Source organism: Nerophis lumbriciformis, linkage group LG26, assembly GCF_033978685.3.
Source record: "Nerophis lumbriciformis linkage group LG26, RoL_Nlum_v2.1, whole genome shotgun sequence".
NCBI lineage: Eukaryota > Metazoa > Chordata > Actinopteri > Syngnathiformes > Syngnathidae > Nerophis > Nerophis lumbriciformis.
In genome coordinates this window covers 35390354-35417500 of record NC_084573.2, presented here as the reverse complement: position 1 = coordinate 35417500, position 27147 = coordinate 35390354, and the positions used below count along the sequence as shown (strand labels likewise).

The 27147-nt window shown below is 41.7% G+C and overlaps 1 protein-coding gene across 1 annotated transcript in view; it reads left to right on the top strand.

Moving 5' to 3' along the window:
- Positions 1-26387, top strand: part of kcnk2b (potassium channel, subfamily K, member 2b) — a 74485-nt gene extending 48098 nt beyond the window's left edge. Inside the window, exons 5-7 of the mRNA XM_061986979.2 lie at positions 681-876; positions 13579-13721; positions 25785-26387. Of these exons, the coding sequence (XP_061842963.1) occupies positions 681-876; positions 13579-13721; positions 25785-26141 (696 nt within the window). The 3' untranslated portion in view covers positions 26142-26387. The remainder of the gene's footprint in view (positions 1-680; positions 877-13578; positions 13722-25784) is intronic.
- Positions 26388-27147: the final 760 nt, after the last annotated feature.

Here is a 27147-nt window from a genome sequence, read left to right as displayed (position 1 = left end):
TTGAATGACAATAAAAAGGAAGTCTAATCTACAAAGCGGAGACCTCCCTCCAGGCACCTTTTCTTTGAAACTGTTTTACGACCTTTTCTTGGAACTGTTTTGTAACCAAAGGCGGTGGCTGTTTACGACCACCCTCCCTTAGAAACAGCTGTTGCCATGTACTCAGGGAAAGTCCAAATAAAAGAGGAGGCGTACAATCTTTTGTCAGAGCGTGGGACGACGCATTTCTCCTCAATTGAGCTGAATTGAATTCTGTCTCTGTTTAATTCCTTGCTTCTTGTCTTGTTTAATAGATGTCATCAGTGTTTAAACCTGACAGTAATGATTACTTATTTCCCTTTTTTTCACCTCGTGGTGCTTTTGTCAGATTTTTTTGCACATTGCCATTCGTTCACCTTTAACCTAGTACTTTTTACTTGCACAGTGCCACCTTCTCTGCGTCTCGTGACATTAAGATTGTATCAAGAATAGATTTCTACCAGTAAATTTATGGAAAAAAAACGGCATTATTATTTTTCTGAAGCTGCTACACCCTCTTAAAATCCATCATGCTGCCTGGATGGATAATCAGGTTTTTGATGCCAAACTCTCAAAAAATGAAGGCCAATTGCGTTGCGTGTCCTCAATGAGTCATATCTTACGAGTGTCCCGCTCACTGACTCCTGTTACGTTTTCTACAGAAGTGGAAAGTCAGCCAGACAAAGATCCGCGTCATCTCCACGCTGGTCTTCATCCTGTTTGGCTGTCTCATCTTCGTGGCGGTGCCAGCTGTCATCTTCAAGCACATCGAGGGCTGGAGCACGCTGGAGTCCATCTACTTCGTGGTTATCACCCTCACCACCATCGGTTTTGGAGACTTTGTCGCCGGGGAAAAAGGTCCTTTGATTTTTCTTGGATTTTTTATTTTTTTAAACATTTGCCATCTGCACTAAAAAGTACAAAAAGTGGAGATGTCCGATAATGGCTTTTTTGCCGATATCCGATATTGTCCAACTCTTAATTACCAATTCCGATATCAACCCATAATGTGGTGGAATTAACACATTATTATGCCTAATTTGGTTGTGATGCCCCGCTGGATGCATTAAACAATGTAACTTTACCATGAATTGATTAACATGGACCCCGACTTAAACAAGTTGAAAAACTTATTGGGGTGTTACCATTTAGTGGTCAATCGTACTTAATATGTACTGTACTGCAATCTACTGATACAAGTTTCAATCAATCAATCAAAAACAAGGTTTTCCAAAATAAATCAACTCAAGTTATGGAAAAAAGTGCCAACATGGCACTGCCATATTTATTATTGAAGTCACAAAGTGCATTATTTTTTTTTAACATGCCTCAAAACAGCAGCTTGGAATTTGGGATATGCTCTCACTGAGAGAGCATGAGGAGGTTGAAGTGGGCGGGGTTGTGGGGGTGGGGAGGTTGAGGTGGAAGAGTTAGTGCTGTAAGGGGTTCTGGGTATTTGTTCTGTTGTGTTTATGTTGTGTTACGGTGCGGATGTTCTCCCTGAGATAATCCTGATACCCACTACAACTATGGGAAATACCAGAGGTGTGGACTCGAGTCACATGACTTGGACTCGAGTCAGACTCGAGTCATGAATTTGATGACTTTAGACTCGACTTGACAAAATGTAAAGAGACTTGCAACTCGACTTAGACTTTAACATCAATGACTTGTGACTTCACTTGGACTTGAGCCTTTTGACTTGACATGACTTGACATGACTTGCTACTTTCCCCAAAATCCAACGCTTAAAAAAGTTATTTGGGAGCGCTCCGTATTTTTCATTTTCTTCGTCTGTGTCTCTCAACGTGTTGTTCCTGTCAGCTGGTGTGCTGTCAGTACAACAGCCAATCAAATTAGATCTACGTTGTTTTCATCACGCAGCATTCATCCAATCAAATTGCAGTACAACCACCGAACAAGTTGTCAAACAACGCAACAATTATGCCAAAGTTGGTTTCGTTCGGGTATAAAAACTACGACTTGGTCAACAAAAAACGAATTGCCGTATGGAAATCACGCAGTTCGAATATTACAGACGGAGACGCAACAACGTTCAACATTTGAAGTTGCACAAAGAAGGGTAAGTTTTGAATGTAAGATAACGTTTATTGGCTAAGTAACGTGACTTTTATTTGCTGTGTAGTTAAATCAGTGAGGCTGCAAACTCACTGCTAACGTTATAACCATAGACATCTTATAAGTAGACGCAGCATGGAGCGCTACTGCCTACTGGCGCAGACGAGGCGCGGGGCCGCCATCTTGGAGTGGTGATCCGCTCCACTCAGTGCAATTCATTTGGCAGGAACAATGAACTGTCAGCGCATTTAATTCATTTTACCTCACTGAATACCACTGATTTTCACCCCCCTTTTTTGTCATACGTGTAGCTATGATAACAGACACATGTTTTGGCGTGTTTTAGTATTCATAGTTTGCTTAACAGTAATATAATATTCTTATATGCTATAAGTGACCAGACGTCCGAGATCAAAACTGGGATTATAATCCTAGAGAAGGGGAAAAAACGGTAAACTATTTTTAAGTTGAAGAAACAATATGATTAGGTTATATATACATGCGTATATCCTACATAAACAATGTATGAATACATTAGATATCTATATATCTTAGGGACCTATAGACTGTATCTCTGTTGCTGCAGCAGCAGAGAGTTTATTCTGTCTTGACACTTTGTATTGATATTTTCTATTACATTCTTCCCTTAAATGATAATATTTGCAGTGATTGTTTTATATGTATTATTTTATGTAAGTCGCTTTGGATAAAAGCGTCTGCCAAATACTTAAACATAAACACATATAAACACCTGAAAGTCTTCATATCAGCTAAAACCACCAATCTGTTTCACTGGATTCAGAATAAAACCAAATTCTGTTTTACCCAACAATGTTAGTATTTGAATATTGTTACTTGAAGACTTATTCCTGGTTACAATTATACTGTTAAGAAAGTATTGTCTTATACTTTGCCTAAAATGAGAATGCATCATAATCAGTGGCGGCTGGTGAATTTTGTTTTAGGTGGGGCTGAAAGTTTGTAAACCAAACCCCTGTAGGGGCGTCATCCTTCCCCAGAAGATTTATTTGTGATTTTCACATACAAATATTGAAGATCTTTGATCCTTCTCAACTCTGTGGTAATATTATTTTCATAAGATACAACCAATAGTACGTTAATGTTAAATCTTACTTGTGAAAAGTAATCCCCCGATTCCTATTTTCAACAGTCCGCTCATTTGAGCAGGAAAACGCTGAACACCAGCCCGGCATCTTTGTTTTCTACCTGTCAACTGTCAGTTTAGGCTGCTCGCCGGCTCCTCATCACCACTTCAAGATGGCGGCCAAATTGCTCACGTCACAGCAACCTGCGTCTACTTATAAGATGTCTATGGTTACAACGTCATTGCAAACACGGCAATCTGTTGCGTCCACTGCAGTTTGCTACCTTATTCATACTTTTTGTCAAGTGATTTTTTTTTAAGCAGGGTTGCATGAGGTACCTACACATAACGTTACGTTAGACAATGTATCACACACAGTAACGTAACGTTAGTCAATGTATCACACACAGTAACATTACGTTAGTCAATGTATCACACACAGTAACATTACGTTAGTCAATGTATCACACACAGTAACGTAAAGTTAGACGGTGGTCAGCAGCACCGCGTATTTTAGCCACATACAAAAAGACAAACATAGTCAAATAAAGGTCAGTTAAAATGTATACTATATTAAGAATATGTGTACATATTGCATGGGTCCTGACATCTAAAAAGTACAACTCTGTTCATTGTTATGTTCATATATTTGTTATGTTTTTCATGTGTACGCACACATCAACACACATACAGTATGAGATGAGATCAATGAGATAAGGTAAGAACAGGACAGAAACTGCTGTGGAACTAGTTACAATGCAATATGCCATTGAAATACAATGTTAACACTTTTGTGCAAATAAGTACAGTTGCACTTGTTTTTTTCAAATGTGTTTATTCTGTAAAGGAATGAGTTACATGTTTAAAATGACTGGTTAATAGTGCTATTTTGAAGTGCAATGTCAGCACTATCTTTTTCCCTGCAATTTCAAATGCACTTGTTTTAATAAATAAATACAGCATTTTAAAAGCATACACAATCTGTGTAAATATATTAGTCTGTGGTTAAACGACTTGAAAGGACTCGAAACTCAAAATGCAGGACTTGGGACTTGACTTGAGACTTTCCAGTCTTGACTTTGGACTTGACTCGGACTTGCTCTGTCTTGACTCGGGACTTGACTCGGACTTGAGGGCAAAGACTTGAGACTTACTTGTGACTTGCAAAGCAATGACTTGGTCCCACCTCTGGGAAATACTATACTTTGACTCTCACAAAGCGCTTTTTTTTTTTTTTTTTTAAACATGCCTCAAAACAACAGCTACAAAAACAATGACGGCACACAGCTTCAGTCCAAAGTATACTAGAGCATACTTGCCAACCTTGACACCTCCGAATTCGGGAGATGTATATTGTAGTATCCCGGAAGAGTTAGTGCTGCGAGGGTTTCTGGGTATTTGTTCTGTTGGGTTTATGTTGTGTTACGGTGCGGATGTTCTCCCGAAATATGTTTGTCATTCTTGTTTGGTGTGGGTTCACAGTGTGGCGCATATTTGTAACAGTGTTAAAGTTGTTTATACGGCCACCCTCAGTGTGACCTGTATGGCTGTTGACCAAAAATGCCTTGCATTCACTTATGTGTGTGTGTAAAAGCCGCATATATTATGTGACTGGGCCGGCACGCTGCTTGTATGGAGGAAAAGCGGACGTGACGACAGGTTGTAGAGGACGTTAAAGGCAGTGCCTTTAAGGCACGCCCCCAATAATGTTGTCCGGGTGGAAATCGGGAGAATGGTTGCCCCGGGAGATTTTCGGGAGGAGCACTGAAATTCGGGAGTCTCCCGGGAAAATCGGGAGGTTGAAACCGATACCGATAATTTCCGATATTACATTTTAAAGCTTTTATCGGCCGATGATATCGGCAGGCCGATATTTTCGGACATCTCTAACAAAAAGAGGAGGAAGTCTCAATATCGAGATTACTATGCTGCTTCGTTATCACTGTGTATACCAGGGGTCGGCAACCCGTGGCTCCGGAGCCGCATGCGGCTCTTTAATCACTCTGATGCGGCTCAGCAGCTTATTTGCTGAACCCCCCAATTTTCCCGTGACACTTCCGGATTTCAGTGCCTCTCGCAGAAAACTCCCGGGATTAATATTCACCGATTTTCACCCTTACGGCTATATTAAGGGCGTGCCATGATGGTACAACATTTAGCGCCCTCTACAATCTGTATTAACAGCGTGCCAGCCCGACACTTGTTATACAATATACATCTTCTGCTTGCACACGTACGTGACAGCAAGGCATACTTGGTCAACAGCCACACAGGTTACACTGGCGGTGGTCATATAAAACAACTTTAACACTCTTACTAATAATGCGCCACACTTTGAACCAAAACTAAACAAGAATGACAAACACATTTCGGGAAAACATCTGCACCTTAACACAACATAAACACAACAGAACAAATACCCAGAATCCCATGCAGCCCTGACTCTTCCGGGCTACATTATACACCCCTGCTACCACCAAACCCCGCCCCAACCCTGCTCCCTCACACATCAAGGTGTGGGCAGTGTGTCTGAGACCTCTGGTTATACATAGCACAAAGCAAAAAAAAAAACTTTGTATGCAGTGTTATTTCATTTAAAAATTTCAAAAAAATTTTGCGGCTCCCATTGTTTTCTATAATTTGTGAAACTGGTCAAAATGGCTCTTTGACTGGTAAAGGTTGCCGACCCCTGGTCTATACTATAGTCGATCCTTTCACGTGTTCAAATATTCCATCTTCATCCTTCATTATAGCCGCGCCGTTTAGGCGGTCATCCAACCAATGTTGATTTTTGCATGTTTATTTTCACTTTGCTTTTTACTTTTACTGTACTTTTCTTTGGCGCACTGCTCCCAGAAGAGTTTGTGTCACGCTTGGCAAACATAATAGTACCGTATTTTTCAGATTATAAGGCGCACTTAAAATCCTTACCTTTTTTTCAAAAATCGACAGTGTGCCTTATAACCCGGTGCGCCTAATGTGCGGAATAATTCTGGTTGTGCTTACTGACCTCGAAGCAATTTTATTTGGTACATGGTGTAATGATAAGTGTGCCCAGGAGATGGCAGTCAAACATAAGAGATACAATATATGATGGCAGTAAACAACACCAAAACTTTATATGTTCCATTGAGAATATAGAACATTATCAATCAATCAATCAATCTTTATTTATATAGCCCTAAATCACAAGTGTCTCAAAGGGCTGCACAAGCCACAACGACATCCTCGGTACAAAGCCCACATACGGGCAAGGAAAAACTCACCCCAGTGGGACGTCGATGTGAATGACTATGAGAAACCTTGGAGAGGACCGCATATGTGGGTAACCCCCCCCCTCTAGGGGAGACCGAAAGCAATGGATGTCGAGTGGGTCTGACATAATATTGTGAGAGTCCAGTCCATAGTGGATCCAACATAATAGTAAGAGTCCAGTCCATAGTGGGGCCAGCAGGACACCATCCCGAGCGGAGACGGGTCAGCAGCGCAGAGATGTTCCCAGCCGATGCACAGGCGAGCGGTCCACCCCGGGTCCCGACTCTGGACAGCCAGCACTTCATCCATGGCCACCGGACCTATGCCCCCCCCCCTCAAGGAAAAGGGGAGCAGAGGAGAAAAGAAAAGAAACGGCAGATCAACTGGTCTAACAGGGGGGCTATTTAAAGGCTAGAGTATACAAATGAGTTTTAAGATGGGACTTAAATGCTTCTACTGAGGTAGCATCTCTAATTGTTACCGGGAGGGCATTCCATAGTACTGGAGCCCGAATAGAAAACGCTCTATAGCCCGCAGACTTTTTTTGGGCTCTGGGAATCACTAATAAGCCGGAGTTCTTTGAACGCAGATTTCTTGCCGGGACATATGGTACAATGCAATCGACAAGATAGGACGGAGCTAGACCGTGTAGTATTTTATACGTAAGTAGTAAAACCTTAAAGTCGCATCTTAAGTGCACAGGAAGCCAGTGCAGGTGAGCCAGTATAGGCGTAATATGATCAAACTTTCTTGTTCTTGTCAAAAGTCTAGCAGCCGCATTTTGTACCAACTGTAATTTTTTAATGCTAGACATAGGGAGACCCGAAAATAATACGTTACAGTAGTCGAGACGAGACGTAACGAACGCATGAATAATGATCTCAGCGTCGCTAGTGGATAAAATAGAACGAATTTTAGCGATATTACGGAGATGAAAGAAGGCCGTTTTAGTAACACTCTTAATGTGTGATTCAAACGAGAGAGTTGGGTCGAAGATAATACCCAGATATTACACACGGCGCTCAAAAATCTGTCAAAATGTTTTTAGTACGACTTTGGTAAGCTATGAAGCCGCACCGCTTGATGGATTGTCGGCGCATTAAACATACGAGTATTATTATGGTGTGTGTATAAGGACAGCAAAATGGCACCTATTAGCAGACATATTATCTGGCGTTTTGTTTCACAATATTATGCAAAACCAACTTTTCTTACCCTTTGGTACCTGCTGATCCGTATTTGGGATCTGCATAAGTACTGAAAATGTGCACCGTAGTTGATAAGCTTCTTCTTTTTCTCTATCTTCTTGTTATGCGACATTCATCCTCCGCTGTTGCCATTTCTAACATAAAGTAGTGTAAAGTTCTTACTTATATCTGTCAGTAAACTCACCATGAGAGCACTAAAACATACCGGTGTAGTGAGTTTACATTATTCACCCAAGGAACTTTAGTTATTAGAGAGTTCCGGTCGGACGGTTTTTCATGGGACACATTTCCGGTCTTGTTGTTGTTTCCGGATGAGGAGATGCTGCTCCGTTATTGATTGAAGTAAAGTGTGAATGTCATTAAAACAGTTAGCGCCATCTTTTGACACTTCTTCCACTCCCGTCCTTGCACGCTACACCGCTACAACAAAGATGACGGTGCTGAAGGTGAGCCACGTAAATAAGACCACGCACAAAACGGTGCATCCTAAAGCGACTTGAAGATGATGTGTAAAACATCATCTATGCAACATTTTGACCAAAGAACCACCATTACATGTTATGTAGACCACAAGGAAGTCTTTTACATTTAGAAAAAAATCATAATAATATGACTCCTTTAAAGGGGAACATTATCACCATACCTATGTAAGCGTCAATATATACCTTGATGTTGCAGAAAAAAGACTATATATTTTTTTAACCGATTTCCGAACTCTAAATGGGTGAATTTTGGCGAATTAAACGCCTTTCTATTATTCGCTCTCGGAGCGATGACGTCACAACAGGAAGCAATCCGCCATTTTCTCAAACACCGAGTCAAATCAGCTCTGTTATTTTCCGTTTTTTTTTACTGTTTTCCGTACCTTGGAGACATCATGCCTCGTCGGTGTGTTGTCGGAGGGTGTAACAACACGAACAGGGACGGATTCAAGTTGCACCAGTGGCCCAAAGATGCCAAAGTGGCAAGAAATTGGACGAAATTTGTTCCGCACACTTTACCGACGAAAGCTATGCTACGACAGAGATGGCAAGAATGTGTGGATATCCTGCGACACTCAAAGCAGATGCATTTCCAACGATAAAGTCAAAGAAATCTGCCGCCAGACCCCCATTGAATCTGCCGGAGTGTGTGAGCAATTCAGGGACAAAGGTCCTCGGCAATGGCGGCAGTTTGTTCCCGCAGACGAGCGAACTAAACCCCCTGGATGTCTTGGCTCACACCGTTCCTTATGCCACCGAAGATGATCAAGAGAAGAATATCGACCCTAGCTTCCCTGGCCTGCTGACATCAACTCCAAAACTGGACAGATCAGCTTTCAGGAAAAGAGCGCGGATGAGGGTATGTCTACAGAATATATTAATTGATGAAAACTGGGCTGTCTGCACTCTCAAAGTGCATGTTGTTGCCAAATGTATTTCATATGCTGTAAACCTAGTGCATAGTTGTTAGTTTCCTTTAATGCCAAACAAACACATACCAATCGTTGGTTAGAATTCGTCCTCGCTTTCTACCGTGTCGCTGGCTGTCGTGTCGTTTTCGTCGGTTTCGCTTGCATACGGTTCAAACCGATATGGCTCAATAGCTTCAGTTTCTTCTTCAATTTGGTTTTCGCTACCTGCCTCCACACTACAACCATCCGTTTCAATACATGCGTAATCTGTTGAATCGCTTAAGCCGCTGAAATCCGAGTCTGAATCCGAGCTAATGTCGCTATAGCTTGCAGTTCTTTCCGCCATGTTTGTTTGTGTTGGCTTCACTATGTGACGTCACAGGAAAATGGACGGGTGTATATAACGATGGTTGAAATCAGGCACTTTGAAGCTTTTTTTTAGGGATATTGCGTGATGGGTAAAATTTTGAAAAAAAATTCGAAAAATAAAATAAGCCACTGGGAACTGATTTTTAATGGTTTTAACCCTTCTGAAATTGTGATAATGTTCCCCTTTAATGCGCCTTATAATCCGGTGCGCCTTTTGTATGAAAATAAACCTGACTAGACCCGCTCATCGGCAGTGCGCCTTATAAACCGGTGTGCCCTATGGTCCGGAAAATACAGTAGTAGTTTTACCACAGTTATCATTGTTGCTGTTTATGGTCACATCCCTACTACTATCTTTCCCGGGCGCGGCCACCGCTGCTGCTCTCTGCTCCCCTGTGGGGATGAGTCAAATGCAGAGGATAATTTCACCGCACCTAGTGTGTGCGTGTGACAATCATTGGTACTTTAACTTTATTTCTTTATATTTTTTATAAACATGGTAGACAGCTGCCAAACAATCCACAAACACGCCACAAGTATGGCCGACTTCGACATACTTGGTGAGCTTTACAGCATTGTTTCCTTATGAAGTTAAAAGAGTTTTATAAAATACCTTTTATTGACAAAAAAGTTAAAGTAGCAATGATTGTCACACACACACACGAGGTGTGGCGAAATTATTCTCTGCATTTGACCCATCACCCTTGATCACCCCCTGGGAGGTGAGGGGAGCAGTGGGCAGCAGCGGTGGCCGCGCCCGGGAATCATTTTTGGTGATTTAACCCCCAATTCCAACCCTTGATTAATGGCTCCCATTTTCGCAATAGTATGACTACTTAAGTTTGTTCTTGTAAAATGTTGTTGTATTACAACTTATACTAAAATATGCAATTCCAGTAGGAATTGTGTGTGAATGTCGTATGTGCGCGAGCCGAACTGAAATGCTTGCATGTCCCGTGTGAGTGGAGTGTGTGGATGTTGGAACTCGAGATGTCCGATAATGGCTTTTTTACCGATATCCGATATTGTCCAACTCTTAATTACCGATACCGATATCAACCGATACCGATATATACAGTCGTTGAATTCAATCAATCAATCAATGTTTATTTATATAGCCCTAAATCACAAGTGTCTCAAAGGGCTGCACAAGCCACAACGACATCCTCGGTACAGAGCCCACATAAGGGCAAGGAAAAACTCACCCCAGTGGGACGTCGATGTGAATGACTATGAGAAACCTTGGAGAGGACCGCATATGTGGGTAACCCCCCCCCTCTAGGGAGACCGAATGCAATGGATGTCGAGTGGGTCTAACATAATATTGTGAGAGTCCAGTCCATAGTGGATCCAGCATAACAGTAAGAGTCCAGTCCATAGTGGGGTCAGCAGGAAACCATCACGAGCGGAAACGGGTCAGCAGCGCAGAGATGTTCCAACCGATATACAGGCGAGCGGTCCACCCCGGGTCCCGACCCCGGACAGCCAGCACCCCATCCATGGCCACCGGATCTGTGTGCCGCCTCATTTTGTTGTGATGCCCCGCTGGATGCATTAAACAATGTAACAAGGTTTTCCAAAATAAATCAACTCAAGTTATGGGAAAAAAAATGCCAACATGGCACTGCCATATTTATTATTGAAGTCGCAAAGTGCATTATTTTTTTTTAACATGCCTCAAAACAGCAGCTTGGAATTTGGGACATGCTCTCCCTGAGTGAGCATGAGAAGGTTGAAGTGGGCGGGGTTGAGCTGGGGCAGGGGGTGTATATTGTAGCGTCTCGGAAGAGTTAGTGCTGCAAGGGGTTCTTGGTATTTTGTTCTGTTGTGTTTATGTTGTGTTACGGTGCGGATGTTCTCCCGAAATGTGTTTGCCATTCTTGTTTGGTGTGGGTTCACAGTGTGGCGCATATTTGTAACAGTGTTAAAGTTGTTTATACGGCCACCCTCTGTGTGACCTGTATGGCTGTTGACCAAGTATGCCTTGCATTCACTTGTGTGTGTGAAAAGCCGTAGATATTATGTGACTGGGCCAGCACGCAAAGGCAGTGCCTTTAAGGTTTATTGGCGCTCTGTACTTCTCCCTACGTCCGCGTTTTAAAAGGTCATACATTTTACTTTTTGAAACCGATACCGATCATTTTGAAACCGATACCGATAATTTCCGATATTACATTTTAAAGCATTTATCAGCTGATAATAGCGGCAGTCTGATATTATCAGACATCTCTAGTTGGAACTGTTAGAATCGGATGAGAAGTGTAGAATATGTAGAAGTTTGTATATTGTCCATTCACCTTGAATGGGTAAACATTCCTGGTAATCGGGGAAATGTTGAAACCCGGAAACACTTTGGCTTGAAAGTCCCGGGTGAGTGGAGTGTGTGGATGGAGGGGAATGGTCCGAATCGCATAAGTAATGTGGGATATGATGAGGTTTGTAATTGCCCATTCATTTTCAATGGGGGAAAAGTTCCTGGTATTTCCTGGTAATCAGGGACATTTTGGAACCCGTAAACACTTTGGCCTGAATCTCCAGGGTGAGTGGCACGTGGATGGTGGAACGGTTCAAATCGGGTGACAAAAGTGGGTGTTGTCCAAGTTTGAAAATTGGCCTTTTCATTTTCAGTGGTAAAAACTTCTCAGAAAACCTGGAATTCTGGGTAATCTGGGGTATTTGGATTTTTTTTCTTTTCCCGACCGAGCTGATCTTTCTGATACTTGAACGGCTCCAATCGGATAAAAACTGTGGCCGCTGGAAGGCGCCAAGGTTTTTGAGAGGAATAATAACAATAATTATAATAATAATAATAATAATGATTGATAAATACATGATTTTTTTGGTGTCGAAAAACCAGTATGTTTTTTTTCTGGTAAAGATACACCTTCGTCTGAAATGATGTCTCTTTGTTGCAATATAGCAACCTTACCGCATTTTTCGGACTATAAGGCGCACTTAAAAATCCTTTCATTTTCTCAAAACTCGACAGTGCGCCTTATAAGCCGGTGCGCCTAATGTGCGGAATGATTCTGGTTGTGCTTACCGACCTCGAAGCTATTTTATTCGGTACTTGGTGAAATGATAAGTGTGACCGGTAGATGGCAGTCAAACATAAGAGATATGTGTAGACTGCACTATGATGGCAGTCACACATAAGAGATACGTGTAGGCTGCACTATTATGGCAATATGACTCAAGTAAACAACACCAACATTTTATATGTTCCATTGAAAATATAGAACATTACTCAAAAATCTATCAAAATGTTTTAGTAGGACTTTGGTAAGCTATGAAGCCACACCGCTTGATGGATTGTACTGTGCTTCAACATACCAGTATTATTATGGTGTGTGTATAAGGTAAGACATATTATCTGGCGTTTTGTTTCGCAATATTAAGCAAAAGAATGTAGACCACAAGGTTTTCGATTTAGAAAAAATAAATAATAATATGACCCCTTTAATGCGCCCTATAATCCGGTGCGCCTTTTGTATGAAAATAGACCTGAATAGACCCGCTCATCGACAGTGCTCCTTATAACCCGGTGCGCCTAATGTGCGGAATGATTCTGGTTGTGCTTACCGACCTCGAAGCTATTTTATTCGGTACTTGGTGAAATGATAAGTGTGACCGGTAGATGGCAGTCAAACATAAGAGATATGTGTAGGCTGCAATATGATGGCAGTCACACATAAGAGATATGTGTAGTGCGCCTTATAACCCGGTGCGCCCTATAGTCCGGAGAATACGGTAGTTTAATGTTGTTACAAAATGTTGTCCATCCATAAAATGATACAAAAATGCAACTATTTCTAATTGAATAACTTTTGTTCTTCTGGTTTTTTCCCCACTTGGTAGAACTAGGCAGATGGTAAACATCAAAGCTCACTTTCCAATGATTTCCTAATGATTATTGATTAGAGGGCAGGCAGCATCTGTGCCAACACGGAGAGTTAGAAGTAAACTAATCAGGGTGTTATGCTCCTAGTAACTAAACATAGAGTCGGCGGCCGTTGTGGAATACATGAAATCTCGGCCTTTGCGTCATTGTCGGTGAGTCACTTCAGTGGCCGACGTCTTAATGGACGGATAATCAGAGCTGTTTTAAATGAAACACGGACTTACGTCTGGTCTGTGCTGTGATTCCGCAGGTGGGTCAGAGAGTCCAGAATACCTGAAGTACTACAAGCCCGTGGTGTGGTTCTGGATCCTGGTGGGCCTGGCCTATTTCGCCGCCGTTCTCAGCATGATCGGAGACTGGTTTCGAGTCATCTCCAAGAAAACTAAAGAGGAGGTAGGGAAAAACGGGCTTTTGATAATAAATGGATGGTTGTGAATAGCCACAATGTAACCCACCGGCAGTCTGAACTTGTTCAACAACACAATCACATTTTAATGACATCATCTTTCAAAACTAAAAAAAAAGTTGTTGACATTTTAAGTACTGTACTGTTACGAACAAATACCATTAAAACATTCAACTGACCTGTGGGGCTCGGTTGGTAGAGCGGCCGTGCCAGCAACTTGAGGGTTCAAGATTCGATCCCCGCTTCCGCCGTCCTCATCACTTTACCCACCTGCTCCCAGTTCCACCCACACTGGTTTAAATGTAATGGGTTTCAGCCTTCCCGGTAAGGTCTATTCAGGTGTACTGGAGAGGAGGCTACGCCGGATAGTCGAACCTCGGATTCAGGAGGAACAGTGTGGTTTTCGTCCTGGTCGTGGAACTGTGGACCAGCTCTATACTCTCGGCAGGGTCCTTGAGGGTGCATGGGAGTTTGCCCAACCAGTCTACATGTGCTTTGTGGACTTGGAGAAGGCATTCGATCATGTCCCCCGGGAAGTCCTGTGGGGAGTGCTCAGAGAGTATGGGGTATCGGACTGTCTGATTGTGGCGGTCCGCTTCCTGTATGCTCAGTGTCAGAGCTTGGTCCGCATTGCCGGTGGTAAGTCGGATACGTTCCAGTGAGGGTTGGACTCCGCCAAGGCTGCCCTTTGTCACCGATTCTGTTCATAACTTTTATGGACAGAATTTCTACGGCGTTGAGGGGATCCGGTTTGGTGGCTGCAGGATTAGGTCTCTGCTTTTTGCAGATGATGTGGTCCTGATGGCTTCATCTGGCCAGGATCTTCAGCTCTCACTGGATCGGTTCGCAGCCGAGTGTGAAGCGACTGGGATGAGAATCAGCACCTCCAAGTCCGAGTCCATGGTTCTCGCCCGGAAAAGGGTGGAGTGCCATCTCCGGGTTGGGGATGAGGCCCTGCCCCAAGTGGAGGAGTTCAAGTACCTCGGAGTCTTGCTCACGGGTGAGGGAAGAGTGGATCGTGAGATCGGCAGGCGGATCGGTGCGGCGTCTTCAGCAATGCGGACGCTGTATCGATCCGTTGTGGTGAAGAAGGAGCTGAGCCGGAAGGCAAAGCTCTCAATTTACCGGTCGATCTACGTTCCCATCCTCACCTATGGTCATGAGCTTTGGGTTATGATCGAAAGGACAAGATCACGGGTTCAAGCGGCCGAAATGAGTTTCCTCCGCCGGGTGGCGGGTCTCTCCCTTAGAGATAGGGTGAGAAGCTCTGTCATCCGGGGGGAGCTCAAAGTAAAGCCGCTGCTCCTCCACATCGAGAGGAGCCAGATGAGGTGGTTCGGGCATCTGGTCAGGATGCCACCCGAACGACTCTCTAGGGAGGTGTTTAGGGCACAACCCGACCGGTAGGAGGCCACGGGGAAGACCCAGGACACGTTGGGAAGACTATGTCTCCCGGCTGGCCTGGGAAGGCCTCGGGATCCCCCGGGAGGAGCTGGACAAAGTGGCTGGGGAGAGGAAAGTCTGGGCTTCCCTGCTTAGGCGACCCGACCTCGGATAAGCGGAAGAAGATGGATGTATGGCTGGATGGATGTGTTTCACTATGTAAAGCGCTTTAAATCACTAGAGAAAAGTGCTATATAAAAATAAATCACTTCACTTAGTATGACTATTTCTCCTATATTATTTTTTCTTTGCAAACATATTTTATTTTATTATTACATATTTTACTACAGTCGTCCCTGGTTTATCGCTGTTAATTGGTACATGATATACATTTTATTTTTATTTTCATAGCTACAGCATAAAAAAAACCTGTTGGCTACCTTCTAAATAGGGTTTCCAACAGTCTGAGAGCCCTCTGGACAGGAAATAAAACCCTTTAGTCACCTTTACACTCTTTTAATCCAATATAGCCAATCAGTAGTCACGATACTGAATAGCGCACTATGATTGGTTTGGTCTCCTCTTGTGGCCAATACATCTGTAGCAGTGACGTGCAGTCACTAGAGGCAGTTGAGGCGGGGCCTCACCTGCCATCATGGAAAGAAAAAAAATGTAAAAAGAAAAAAATTAATTAAATTGTTATATGTATGCAGTGATTATACTATAAAGTTATTTTCCATTTAACTTCACCAGTTTCAGATTATTTTTATTCAAAATCGCTGAATTTTCACATTTGCCGTTCAAATACTGAGAAGAGACGGTGCGTTGAACAGCAGCCAGTTGAGGCACGTCACTCAGTGCCTCAACTTGGATTCCGGACTCGGCTAACTGCTGGCCTGCTGTGCAGTGAGACTGTATTGCTATATGAACTATATTATACATTTCCATAGTTTAGTTAGCTGAGGTATATAATGTACAGTGTATTTTGTCAACAACTGTATGTGTGTAACGTATTTCTTGTGCTGAGCGATCATAAAACGGCTGCAAAAGACGCACTGGCTGAGGCTCCAGTAGCCCCGCCTCCTGCACCCCCGCCGTAGAATTGTTATATCAACTAAAGCCCACACTTAAAATGTCCACGTGCAAGATTGAATCTATTTAAAAAAGTTATTTCATAAGAAGCCAAATAGTGCAAAAACAATAATGTTCGTGTTGGAGGAGTTGTGAATGACTGCAGGGACACAACATTAGGTACACCTGCAGACTGCAGGTGTACCTAATTCACAACTCCTCCAACACGAACATTATTGTTTTTGCACTTTTTGGCTTTTTATTAAATAACTTTTGTAACCTATTTTCATGGGCTTTCCTCTTTGTGATGTTAAGTTCCTGTTATGCGCTGTTATACAGTATATGCCTCGAGCTCTTATTTTGAAGGCGCCAAGAGCGGAAGTGATGACATGGGGTGGAGCGGAAGTTTTTGAAAGAAGGTAAATAAAGTGGTCCTCGTGTAAACTGGAGCCTCCGTGTTTGTTATTTTGTAGTTTCATACAGTATAGGCGACATTTATAAACCCTCGGTTACACTTTTTTAAATAGATTAAATCTTGCACATGGAAAGTTGAAGTGAGGGCTTTAGTTGCGGCGCATGGACTTAATTTGTAAGTAAAGGTAAGACCATAATAACGTTTTTTTATTAAGTGTGCTTCTTTGTGTGCTACAGTTTGTATGTGTAAAGTTAAAGTTAAGTTAAAGTACCAATGATTGTCACACACACACTCGGTGTAATGAAATTTGTCGTCTGTATTTGACCCATCCCCTTGTTCACCCCCTGGGAGGTGAGGGGAGCAGTGGGCAGCAGCGGCGCCGCGCCCGGGGATAATTTTTGGTGATTTAACCCCCAATTCCAAGCCTTGATGCTGAGTGCCAAGCAGGGAAGAATGCTGGTATGAGCTTTTAAACATAACCCGTTAACTGCTGCCAATCAAATGGTGAATAAGTTACTCTTTAGGGTTCATATGTTTGTAAATCTGACTGTGATGAAGTCAGTGCCTCACCAGCCATCAACCTCACCGCACGTCACTGATCTGTAGTATTGTTTTTTTAGTTCATTTAGCTATTTTATGCTTGAAAATACTTAATTTACGACTCAAATTGTGGAACATGCTTTAGAAAAATACAAAATAAATATATATATATATATATTAGTCGAGATTACTGTGGTTTATCCGTTATACAGTGCTCAATACGGGGGTAGCGCGGAATATACGTTAGGTCAGGAAAAAACACTGTAAACTTCCTGGCTGTAACACTCAACCTGAGCAACAACGCATACCGGCCATTTACAAAGCCCGACACCACGTTACAATATGCACACCATGACAGCAACCACCCGCCTGGAGACAGTCAGCCCTGTCATCAGACAGGGAATCATTCAACCAAGCAACGCCTCCATAGCAAAGAGCACTCAACGAAAGTGGACCCTTCAATACGACCCACCAGCAACTAAAACAAGAAAAACCAGGAAACGGGACAACATTCTTTGGTATAACCCCCCCATTCAGCAAAAATGTCCGCACGAATATCGGACACAAATTTCTTGCAATCATTGACAAGCACTTCGCCCAAAAAACATGTACTGAGGAAGATATTCAACAGTAATCACCTTGAAACTTAGCTACGGCTGCATGACGAATATCAAACAAACTATTGACTCACACAACAATAAGATTCTGAGCACTCACAGACAAGCAACCATTAACGACCTTGCAATTGCAGACAAAGGCTTAACTGCCCACTTAACGGAAACTGTTTAAAACATCAGTTGTTTACCAAGCCAGCGTCACCCGCAAGGACGTCTCAAACACAGAAACATATATTGGACTCACAGAAAACACCTTTAAAACCCGTTATAACAACCACACAGCATCATTCCGTAGGCCCCAACTCAGGAACTCTACAGAGCTGAGCAAAAACATATGGACTTTTAAAGACAATAAAATTGATAACGCTATTACATGGCAAACAGTCGCATCGAGCTCACCATACAACAGTACAACTAAAATATGTAACCCGTGCCTGAAAGAAAAAATGTTTATTATGTACCACCCCAGCATGTCTACATTAAACAAATGCAACAAACTGGTCCCGGCACTTCTGTGTAACAATGGCCACACCCCCATGTAATGTACCCTTTATATATGTAACAACCACAAACACTATATAATAAATAGTGACCTGCTATTCAGGTTTCCCTGAATAGCAGGGAAACCTGCGAAACAGGCTTGTAGGGATGAAATAGCCTCTGTGTTTTTTCCTGATATACTGTGTATATATATATATATATATATATATATATATATATATATATATATATATATATATATATATATATACATATATATACACACACACAATATTGCCAAAAGTATTTGGCCACCCATCCAAATGATGAGAATCGGGTGTTTTAATCCCTTGGCCCGGTGTATAAAATCAAGCACTTAGGCATGGAGACTGTTTCTACAAACATTTGTGAAAGAATGGGCCGCTCTCAGTGATTTCCAGCGTGGAACTGTCATAGGATGCCACCTGTGCAACAAATCCTCGCTCCTAAATATTCCAAAGTCGACTTTATTATAAGAAAAGTGAATATTTTTGGGAACAACAGCAACTCAGCCACCAAGTGGTAGGCCACGTAAACTGACAGAGAGGGGTCAGTGGATGCTGAAGCGCATAGTCAGTTGCTACAGAGCTCCAAACTTCATGTCACCTTCCAATTAGCCCACGTACAGTACGCAGAGAGCTTCGTGGAATGGGTTTCCATGGCCGAGCAGCTGCATCTAAGCCATACATCAGCAAGTCCAATGCAAAGCGTGGGATGTAGTGGTGTAAAGCACGTCGCCACTGGACTCTAGAGCAGTGGAGACGCCTTCTCTGGACTGATGAGTCACGCTTTTCCATCTGGCAATCTCATGGACCAGTCTGGGTTTGGAGGTTGCCAGGAGAACGCTACATTTCGGACTGATTTGTGCCGAGTGTGAAATTTGGTGGAGGAGGAATTATGGTGTGGGGTTGTTTTTCAGTAGTTGGGCTGTGAAAGGAACTTTGAATGCTCCAGGATACCAAAACATTTTGGACAATTCCATGGGATGGCCCTTCAAGTTCACATGTGAGTAAAGGCAGGTGGCCAAATACTTTTGGCAATATAGTGTATCATCATCGGCGGTCACTCGAACGAGTATGACGATCCTCCTGGTAGGGGTGTATCCCTTTATGGAGGATGCCTGTGCGTGACTTAGTTTAACGTGGGGAGACTGGTGCACAGACAGTCACCAGACGATCCTTGACAGATCCGGATCAGGGTCCAGTGGCATGGAGTCCAATACGACCGGGGACCCTTATCTGCTGCAGCCTTCTTCCGCCATCGCAGCCGTTGTGGTAGTTCTTAAATCTACCGCAATTGAGGTTTTCACCGTATCCCTGGCTAAGGGGCAGTCAGGTACTAGGCCTTTGCCAAGGGCCACCTGGGGTAACAGTAGTAAAGGGGTTAACCTCCTAGTGCCCCAAGACCCCATAGAGGAGCCTCCACTGCCGGATGCACTTTAGCGTCATGCCCAGGACCTAATATAGTGTATATATATATATATATATATATATATATATATATATATATCCCCAAAAAACCTGTGATGTGGTGAAGCCGCAATATTTGAAGCACGATGTGGCGAGGGATGACTGTATATTTTGTATTTTATTTTCAATACATTTCTCTTTTAATATTAGTCTCTGTTTCCCATAAAATTAGGACATGTTTCTTGTATAATAACTTTGTTTGTATTTATAATAGTAAAACAAGTGTCTTTCCTCGTAAAATGACTAACTTCAATTTAATTAATTACACTTTTTTTTTTAATTAAAAGTAAAAGTCTCTGAGAATTACAACTTTTTCCTCATAAAACATGACTTGTAACATTGGAACGTGACTTTTTGTATTGTAATATATCGGAGTAAAACTCAATTCGTAAAGCGAGGACATTTCTCGTAATGTGACGACGTAACATTTCCTACACTGCAAAAAGTCAGTGTTCAAAAACAAGAAAAAAAAATACAAAAATGAGGGGTATTTTATTTGAATTAAGCAAAATTATCTGCCAATAGAACAAGAAAATTTGGCTTGTCAAGACTTTCCGAAACAAGTAAAATTAGCCAACTTCAATGAATCCAAAAATACCTTAAAATAAGTATATTCTCACTAATAACAAGTGCACTTTTCTTGGTAGAAAAAAAAGAGACCTTTTTACTCAATATGTTGAAAAATATTCTTAAATGAAGTAAATGCTAGTGCCATTATCTTGACATAATGATATGCGCTCGGCATTACATTTACTAAAAACTAATTTATTGTTCTTAATGGAAAGACAACAATGAAACCGCTTGTTACTCTCGGGGTCTCCTAGCCGCTCAGGCAAATCATATTGTCTAAAAATGCATTTTTCCATGGATAACATGACATCATCGCGCCAAGTGCGTGCTCTTTCAGTCAATTAGTGCGCATATATACAGCCTGGCCCCCGGCCAAACATTTTTAATTGTAACTTGGAAGAATTTATCTGAATGTGCATGAACTATTTCTGTTCAAAATAGTTAGAAATGTCACATGTTAAATGTTTAAAAATATTAACTGTCAGTTTACTGTACTGTGCCAACTGTACTACTATATGAGGACGTGTTTTCTATTGTTTCATTGAAAATAAAACAGCAAAGTCCATTTGGCTGTCATCTGTTTTAATTATGAGACACAATTGTGTCAAAGTCATGATTTTTTTTTTCATGCTTGAAATAAGAAATGATTACTGTATTTTTCTGAGTATAAGTCGCACCGGTGTATAAGGCGCACCTGCCGCAAATGCACAATAAAGAAGGAAAAAAAACATATATAAGTCGCACTTTGGGGAAATTTATTTGATAAAAGCCAACACCAAGAATAGACATTTGAAAGGCAATTTAAAATAAATAAAGAATAGTGAACAACAGGCTGAATAAGTGTACGTTATATGAGGCATAAATAACCAACTGGTATGTTAACGTAACATATTATGGTAAGAGTCATTCAAATAACTATAACATATAGAACATGCTATACGTTTACCAAACAATCTGTCACTCCTAATCGCTAAATCCCATGAAATCTTATACGTCTAGTCCCTTACGTGAATGAGATAAATAATATTATTTGATATTTTACACTAATGTGTTAATAATTTCACACATAAGTCGCTCCTGAGTATAAGTCGCACCCCCGGCCAAACTATGAAAAAAACTGCGACTTATAGTCCGAAAAATACGGTATTTTATTTGAACTATGCAAAATTATCTGCCAATAGAACAAGAAAATTTGGCTTGTCAAGACTTTCCGAAACAAGTGAAAATGGCTAACTTCAATGAATCCAAAAATACCTTAAAGTATATTCTTACTAATAACAAGGGCACTTTTCTTGGTAGAAAAAAAAGAGACCTTTTTACTCAATATGTTGAAAAATATTCTTAAATGAAGTAAATGCTAGTGCCATTATCTTGACATAATGATATGCGCTCGGCATTACATTTACTTATACTAAAAACTAATTTATTGTTCTTAATGGAAAGGCAACAAGGCAACCGCTTGTTACTCTCGGGGTCTCCTAGCCGCTCAGGCAAATCATATGGTCTAAAAATGCATTTTTCCATGGATAACATGACATCATCGCGCCAAGTGCTAATGTGTTAATCATTTCACACATAATTCGCTCCTGAGTATAAGTCGCACCCCCGGCCAAACTATGAAAAAAAACTGCGACTTATAGTCCGAAAAATACGGTACTTTAAAAAAGAAGTTTTATACTTGTGAGTGTTGATGACACAGCTTTGCAACATTCTAGTTTCAAGCATGTTTTACTCAATATAAGTCATCAAATCTCAGCTACAAGCTGTAATATCTTACTGAGATCATTTAGGACCAAAACAAGTAAAACATTCTAACATAAAATCTGCTTAGTGAGAAGAATTATCTTGTCAGACAGAAAATAAGCAAATATCACCCTTATTTGAGATATTTCATCTTACTTAGATTGCAGTTTTTGCAGTGTAACAAACTCATCCCGGTCTTGTGTCGAGAGAGCAAAGCCTGTTGATCATCACAGCTGCTACAAACACACAAATTAGACTGAACTGCGTTTCTATTCATGCAAGACGGTCGAAGTTGCCAGATGGTGTACAATTATTCCATAATGTTGCTTTTTAATTGCAAGTTCAAGGAGCCTTCGTCGACATGTGCTTTTCCCTTACAAGATAAACAGAGTAATCATCTGTCAGCTTCATTATTTAATTGCATGTAGAATGGTTGGAGGGAGCACAGCACATGGCGGCTCCCTCTTGCATAAAACATACACACGCGTCGTGTTAATGTACAGGGTACTCCCTACACTACCATCCACTGGGGAAAAGAGCCTACAATTAGGGTACAGTGCAGCACATACTGTGAATACTGCAGGGACTTAAAAGATTTGCAAGACGGGCAGACGGACGGTGAAAGTGAGAAAGAGGAGGCGGAAGTGCACTGTTGTGCGTGTGTGTGGTTGTGTGTGCGTGTGTGTGTGTGTGTTACAGAGAGAAACATACGTTCTCGCTTAAATGCACTGCAGCTTTAACCAAGCACGCACTTCACAGCCTCATAAATAAACAAACAGCCCAGGGAGACCCGATGCAAGGTGACAATCAATATTGTTTTTTTTCTCCCACCCATGTCTGTCAGGGACTATCATATCAAATGCAGCGATAATACCATAATAAAATGCATAGTACACAATTTTTTACTTTGGTTGGTCTTGGGCCCTGAAACTGTTTTTTTTAACCTCAATTCGTCAAATTTGTCCCTCTAATTCAACATTTACAGTATATAAAAGTATTGTTCCCATTTAATGGTCAGTGCTATAAGCAGTGTTGGGACTAAAAGTGACGCGTTACTGTAACGCCGTTAGTTTCGGTGGTAACTAGTAATCTAACGCGTTATTTTTTATATTCAGTAACTCAGTTACCGTTACTACATGATGCGTTACTGCGTTATTTTACGTTATTTTTTATGTAGTATCGGCTAGAAACAGAAGATTTGAATGTGTGTTTTATTGCAGCGCTGCGGTGTCGTCCTTCTGTGTCACAAGGAAAAGAAGAGGCGTGCTTTCTGTGGGTGGGGGGCTCCTAGACCGTAGTCGAGGGGCGCAGGGGAGACGTTCCTCCAGGGCCTATGTACTTCGGGGCTAACAACCTCATACTTGCCAACCCTCCCAAATTTTTCCGGGAGACTCCCGAAATTCAGCGCCTCTCCCGAAAACCTCCCGGGACAAATATTCTCCCGAAAATCTCCCGATTTTCAGCCGGAGCTGGAGGCCACACCCCCTCCAGCTACATGCGGACCTGAGTGAGGACAGCCTTTTTTCATGACGGGAGGACAACAGGGTGACAAGAACTAAATCATCCAGACTAGAGATAAATTGTATTATTATGTTTATCTTACCTAAAAATAAATATATTTATTAATTTAAAAAAAAAAAAAACTAAATTAATTTTTACTATATTTTGCTAAAAACATCAAAATTAATTGTATTTTTATTTGTATTTTTTCTGACTCCTTATTACATCCAGCCATAGAATTATACATTAAAATAAACATATTTGAAATAATTGATTTTAAATTATCATAATAATTCATTTAAAATGACCATATTTAATTATTAAAATAATTGCTTGTTTATCAACAACTTTAGCATTTTATTCATTACATTTTGAAGCTCTCAGAAGTCAAGTTATGTTATATTCCTTAATATTTATTTATGCAAGTTTGAAGTATCAATGATCTAAACACAGTTTTGTTTGCATATTTTCAGGATATATATATATATATATATATATATATATATGAAATACTTGACTTGGTGAATTCTAGTTGTCAATATACTCCTCCCCTCTTAACCACGCCCCCAACCACGCCCTGCCCCACCCCCGACCACGCCCCCACCTCCCGAAATCGGAGGTCTCAAGGTTGGCAAGTATGCAACCTTCACTTTACCCGGAAGTGGGTCTTTACAGCTGAGGGTGAATGACGAGGCCGGCGGTTTGTTGCAACTTTGTGACTTTATTGAACGCAACCATCCACCAAGCTAGAGTACCCGCACGCACTCACTGTTGCCGTTCCCTCACCTCTCTCGCCCACTCACTCACTGACGTCACTCACGTCACATGCTGTCAAATCTTAAAGGGCCACACACACACACACATACGCTACTCTCATAACAACTAACAAGACATCATGGCGAAGCCAGAAGTTGAGTTTCTTAACATGGAGACATTCTCAATACTTTTCTTTTGTCGAGCACAAAGAAAGTAACATTTTAGTTAAATGTAAGTTGTGTCTTGGATCAAAGATCCTATCTACTTAAAGTTAAAGTTAAAGTGCCATTATGTTGCAGCTATTTAAATTCGTTTTGTCAATTTGTTCTGGCCTGAAATAAATTGGCCCTTTGAAACATATCTTTGTCTTTGTGTGTTGTTTGTAGACCAGATTGCTTTCTGAGTTCAGTGATGCAAATGCATGCCAAATTGATCAACACATTGTATTATTCTCCAGTGCAATAACAGTACTGAAATGAAGGCTAAAAGGGCATTAATGGGAGCCTTAAACAAAAAGGAGAAAAAAAAGAAGTAACTAAATAGTTACTTTTCACAGTAACACATTACTTTTTGGTGTAAGTAACTGAGTTACTTTTGAAATAAAGTAACTAGTAACTAACTGGTTTTCAGTAACTAACCCAACACTGGCTATAAGGCAGTGTTTTTCAACTTTTTTTTGAGCCAAGGCACATTTTTTTTCATTAAAAAAATGAAACTCAGCAGCTGATATTGACAGTAAAAAGTTGTTCTTGCAAGTGTTGGATAATAATTCATACCATAACCAACCATGCATGACTGTAGCTCTTGTCTCAAAGTACTGTCAGATCACGCCGTGACTTATTTGGTGTTTTTTGGTGTCTTCCTGTGTGTAGTATTTTAGTTCTTGTCTTGCGCTCCTATTTTGGTGGCTTTTCCTGTTTTGTTGGTATTTTCCTGTAGAAATTTCATGTCTTCCGCATCTACTTTGTTTTAGTAATCAAGAATATTTCAGTTGTTTTTATCCTTCTTTGCGGGGACATTGTTGATTGTCATGTCATGTCCGGATGTACTTTGTGGACGCCATCTTTGCGCTACAATGTCAGTCTTTGCTATCGTCCAGCATTCTGTTTTTGTTTTCTTTGTAGCCAGTTCAGTTTTAGTTTCGTTCTGCATAGCCTTCCCTAAGCTTCAATGCCTTTTCTTAGCAGCACTTTCCTTTTGTTTATTTTTGGTTTAAGCATTAGACAAATTTTTACCTGCACGCTGCCTCCCGCTGTTCCCGACATCTACAAAGCAATTAGCTACCTGCTGCCACCTACTGATATGGAAGAGTATAACATTGTTACTCTGCCGAGCTCTAGACAGCACCGACACTCAACAACGGCACATTTGCAGACTATAATTACTGGTTTGCAAAAAATATTTTGAACCCAAATAGGTGAAATGACATATTCTCCCATGACTAAATTCTTCAATCTGTCGCTCCAGGTCGGTGAGTTTCGTGCTCACGCCGCAGAGTGGACGGCGAACGTGTCAGCGGAGTTCAAAGAGACCCGAAGGCGACTCAGCGTGGACATCTATGACAGGTTCCAACGTGCCGCGTCCATTAAGCGCAAACTGTCGTCCGAGCTCGGCATCAACGCCTCCATGAACCCACAAATGACGCCGGGCAAGCGGACATTGTCGGCCAACCTTGGCGAGGACAGGGAGGCGTACTCCAACTTGACTCTCTCCCTCGGCCCCGTCCCGGGGGCCCTGACCAGGAGTGGCAGCCTCTTCCTGAACGGCCTCAGCCCGGATTTTGCCGACAGGCGGGATATTGGAGTCAGTGAAAACCTCAAATGAGGACAAAAACAGTACACTTGAATGCACGTTCAGATTGTCTTAAACATAAATTCATCATGTCTGTGCCAACATGGTCATCACCGTCATCGTGTTCTCATTAGAATTTAGTAAGAAGTCATGCAAAATGACCAACATGCTGAAGAACTCCACAAGCATGGCCGACATGCTTTATTATACTCCACAAAAATGATGGACATGCTGCTACGCAATACACAAACATTGACAACATGATACATCACCACTCCACAAACATGCTCCAACTTACTCCACAAACATGCTCCAACTTACTCCACAAACATGCTCCAATTTACTCCACAAACATGCTCCAACTTACTCCACAAACATGCTCCAACTTACTCCACAAACATGCTTATACTTACTCCACAAACATGCTCCAACTTACTCCACAAACATGCTCCAACTTACTCCACAAACATGCTCCAACTTACTCCACAAACATGCTCCAACTTACTCCACAAACATGCTCCAACTTACTCCACAAACATGCTCCAATTTACTCCGCAAACGTGCTCCAATTTACTCCGCAAACATGGCTGACATGCTCCAACTTACTCCACAAACATGCTCCAACATACTCCACAAATATGCTCCAATTTACTCCACAAACATGGCCGACATGCTCCAACTTACTCCACAAACATGCTCCAACTTACTCCACAAACATGCTCCAACTTACTCCACAAACATGGCCGACATGCTCATACTTACTCCACAAACATGCTCCAACTTACTCCACAAACATGCTCCATCTTACTCCACAAACATGGCCGACATGCTCATACTTACTCCACAAACATGGCCGACATGCTCCAACTTACTCCACAAACATGCTCCAACTTACTCCACAAACATGCTCCAATTTACTCCACGAACATGGCCGACATGCTCATACTTACTCCACAAACATGCTCCATCTTACTCCACAAACATGGCCGACATGCTCCAACTTACTCCACAAACATGCTCCAACTTACTCCACGAACAT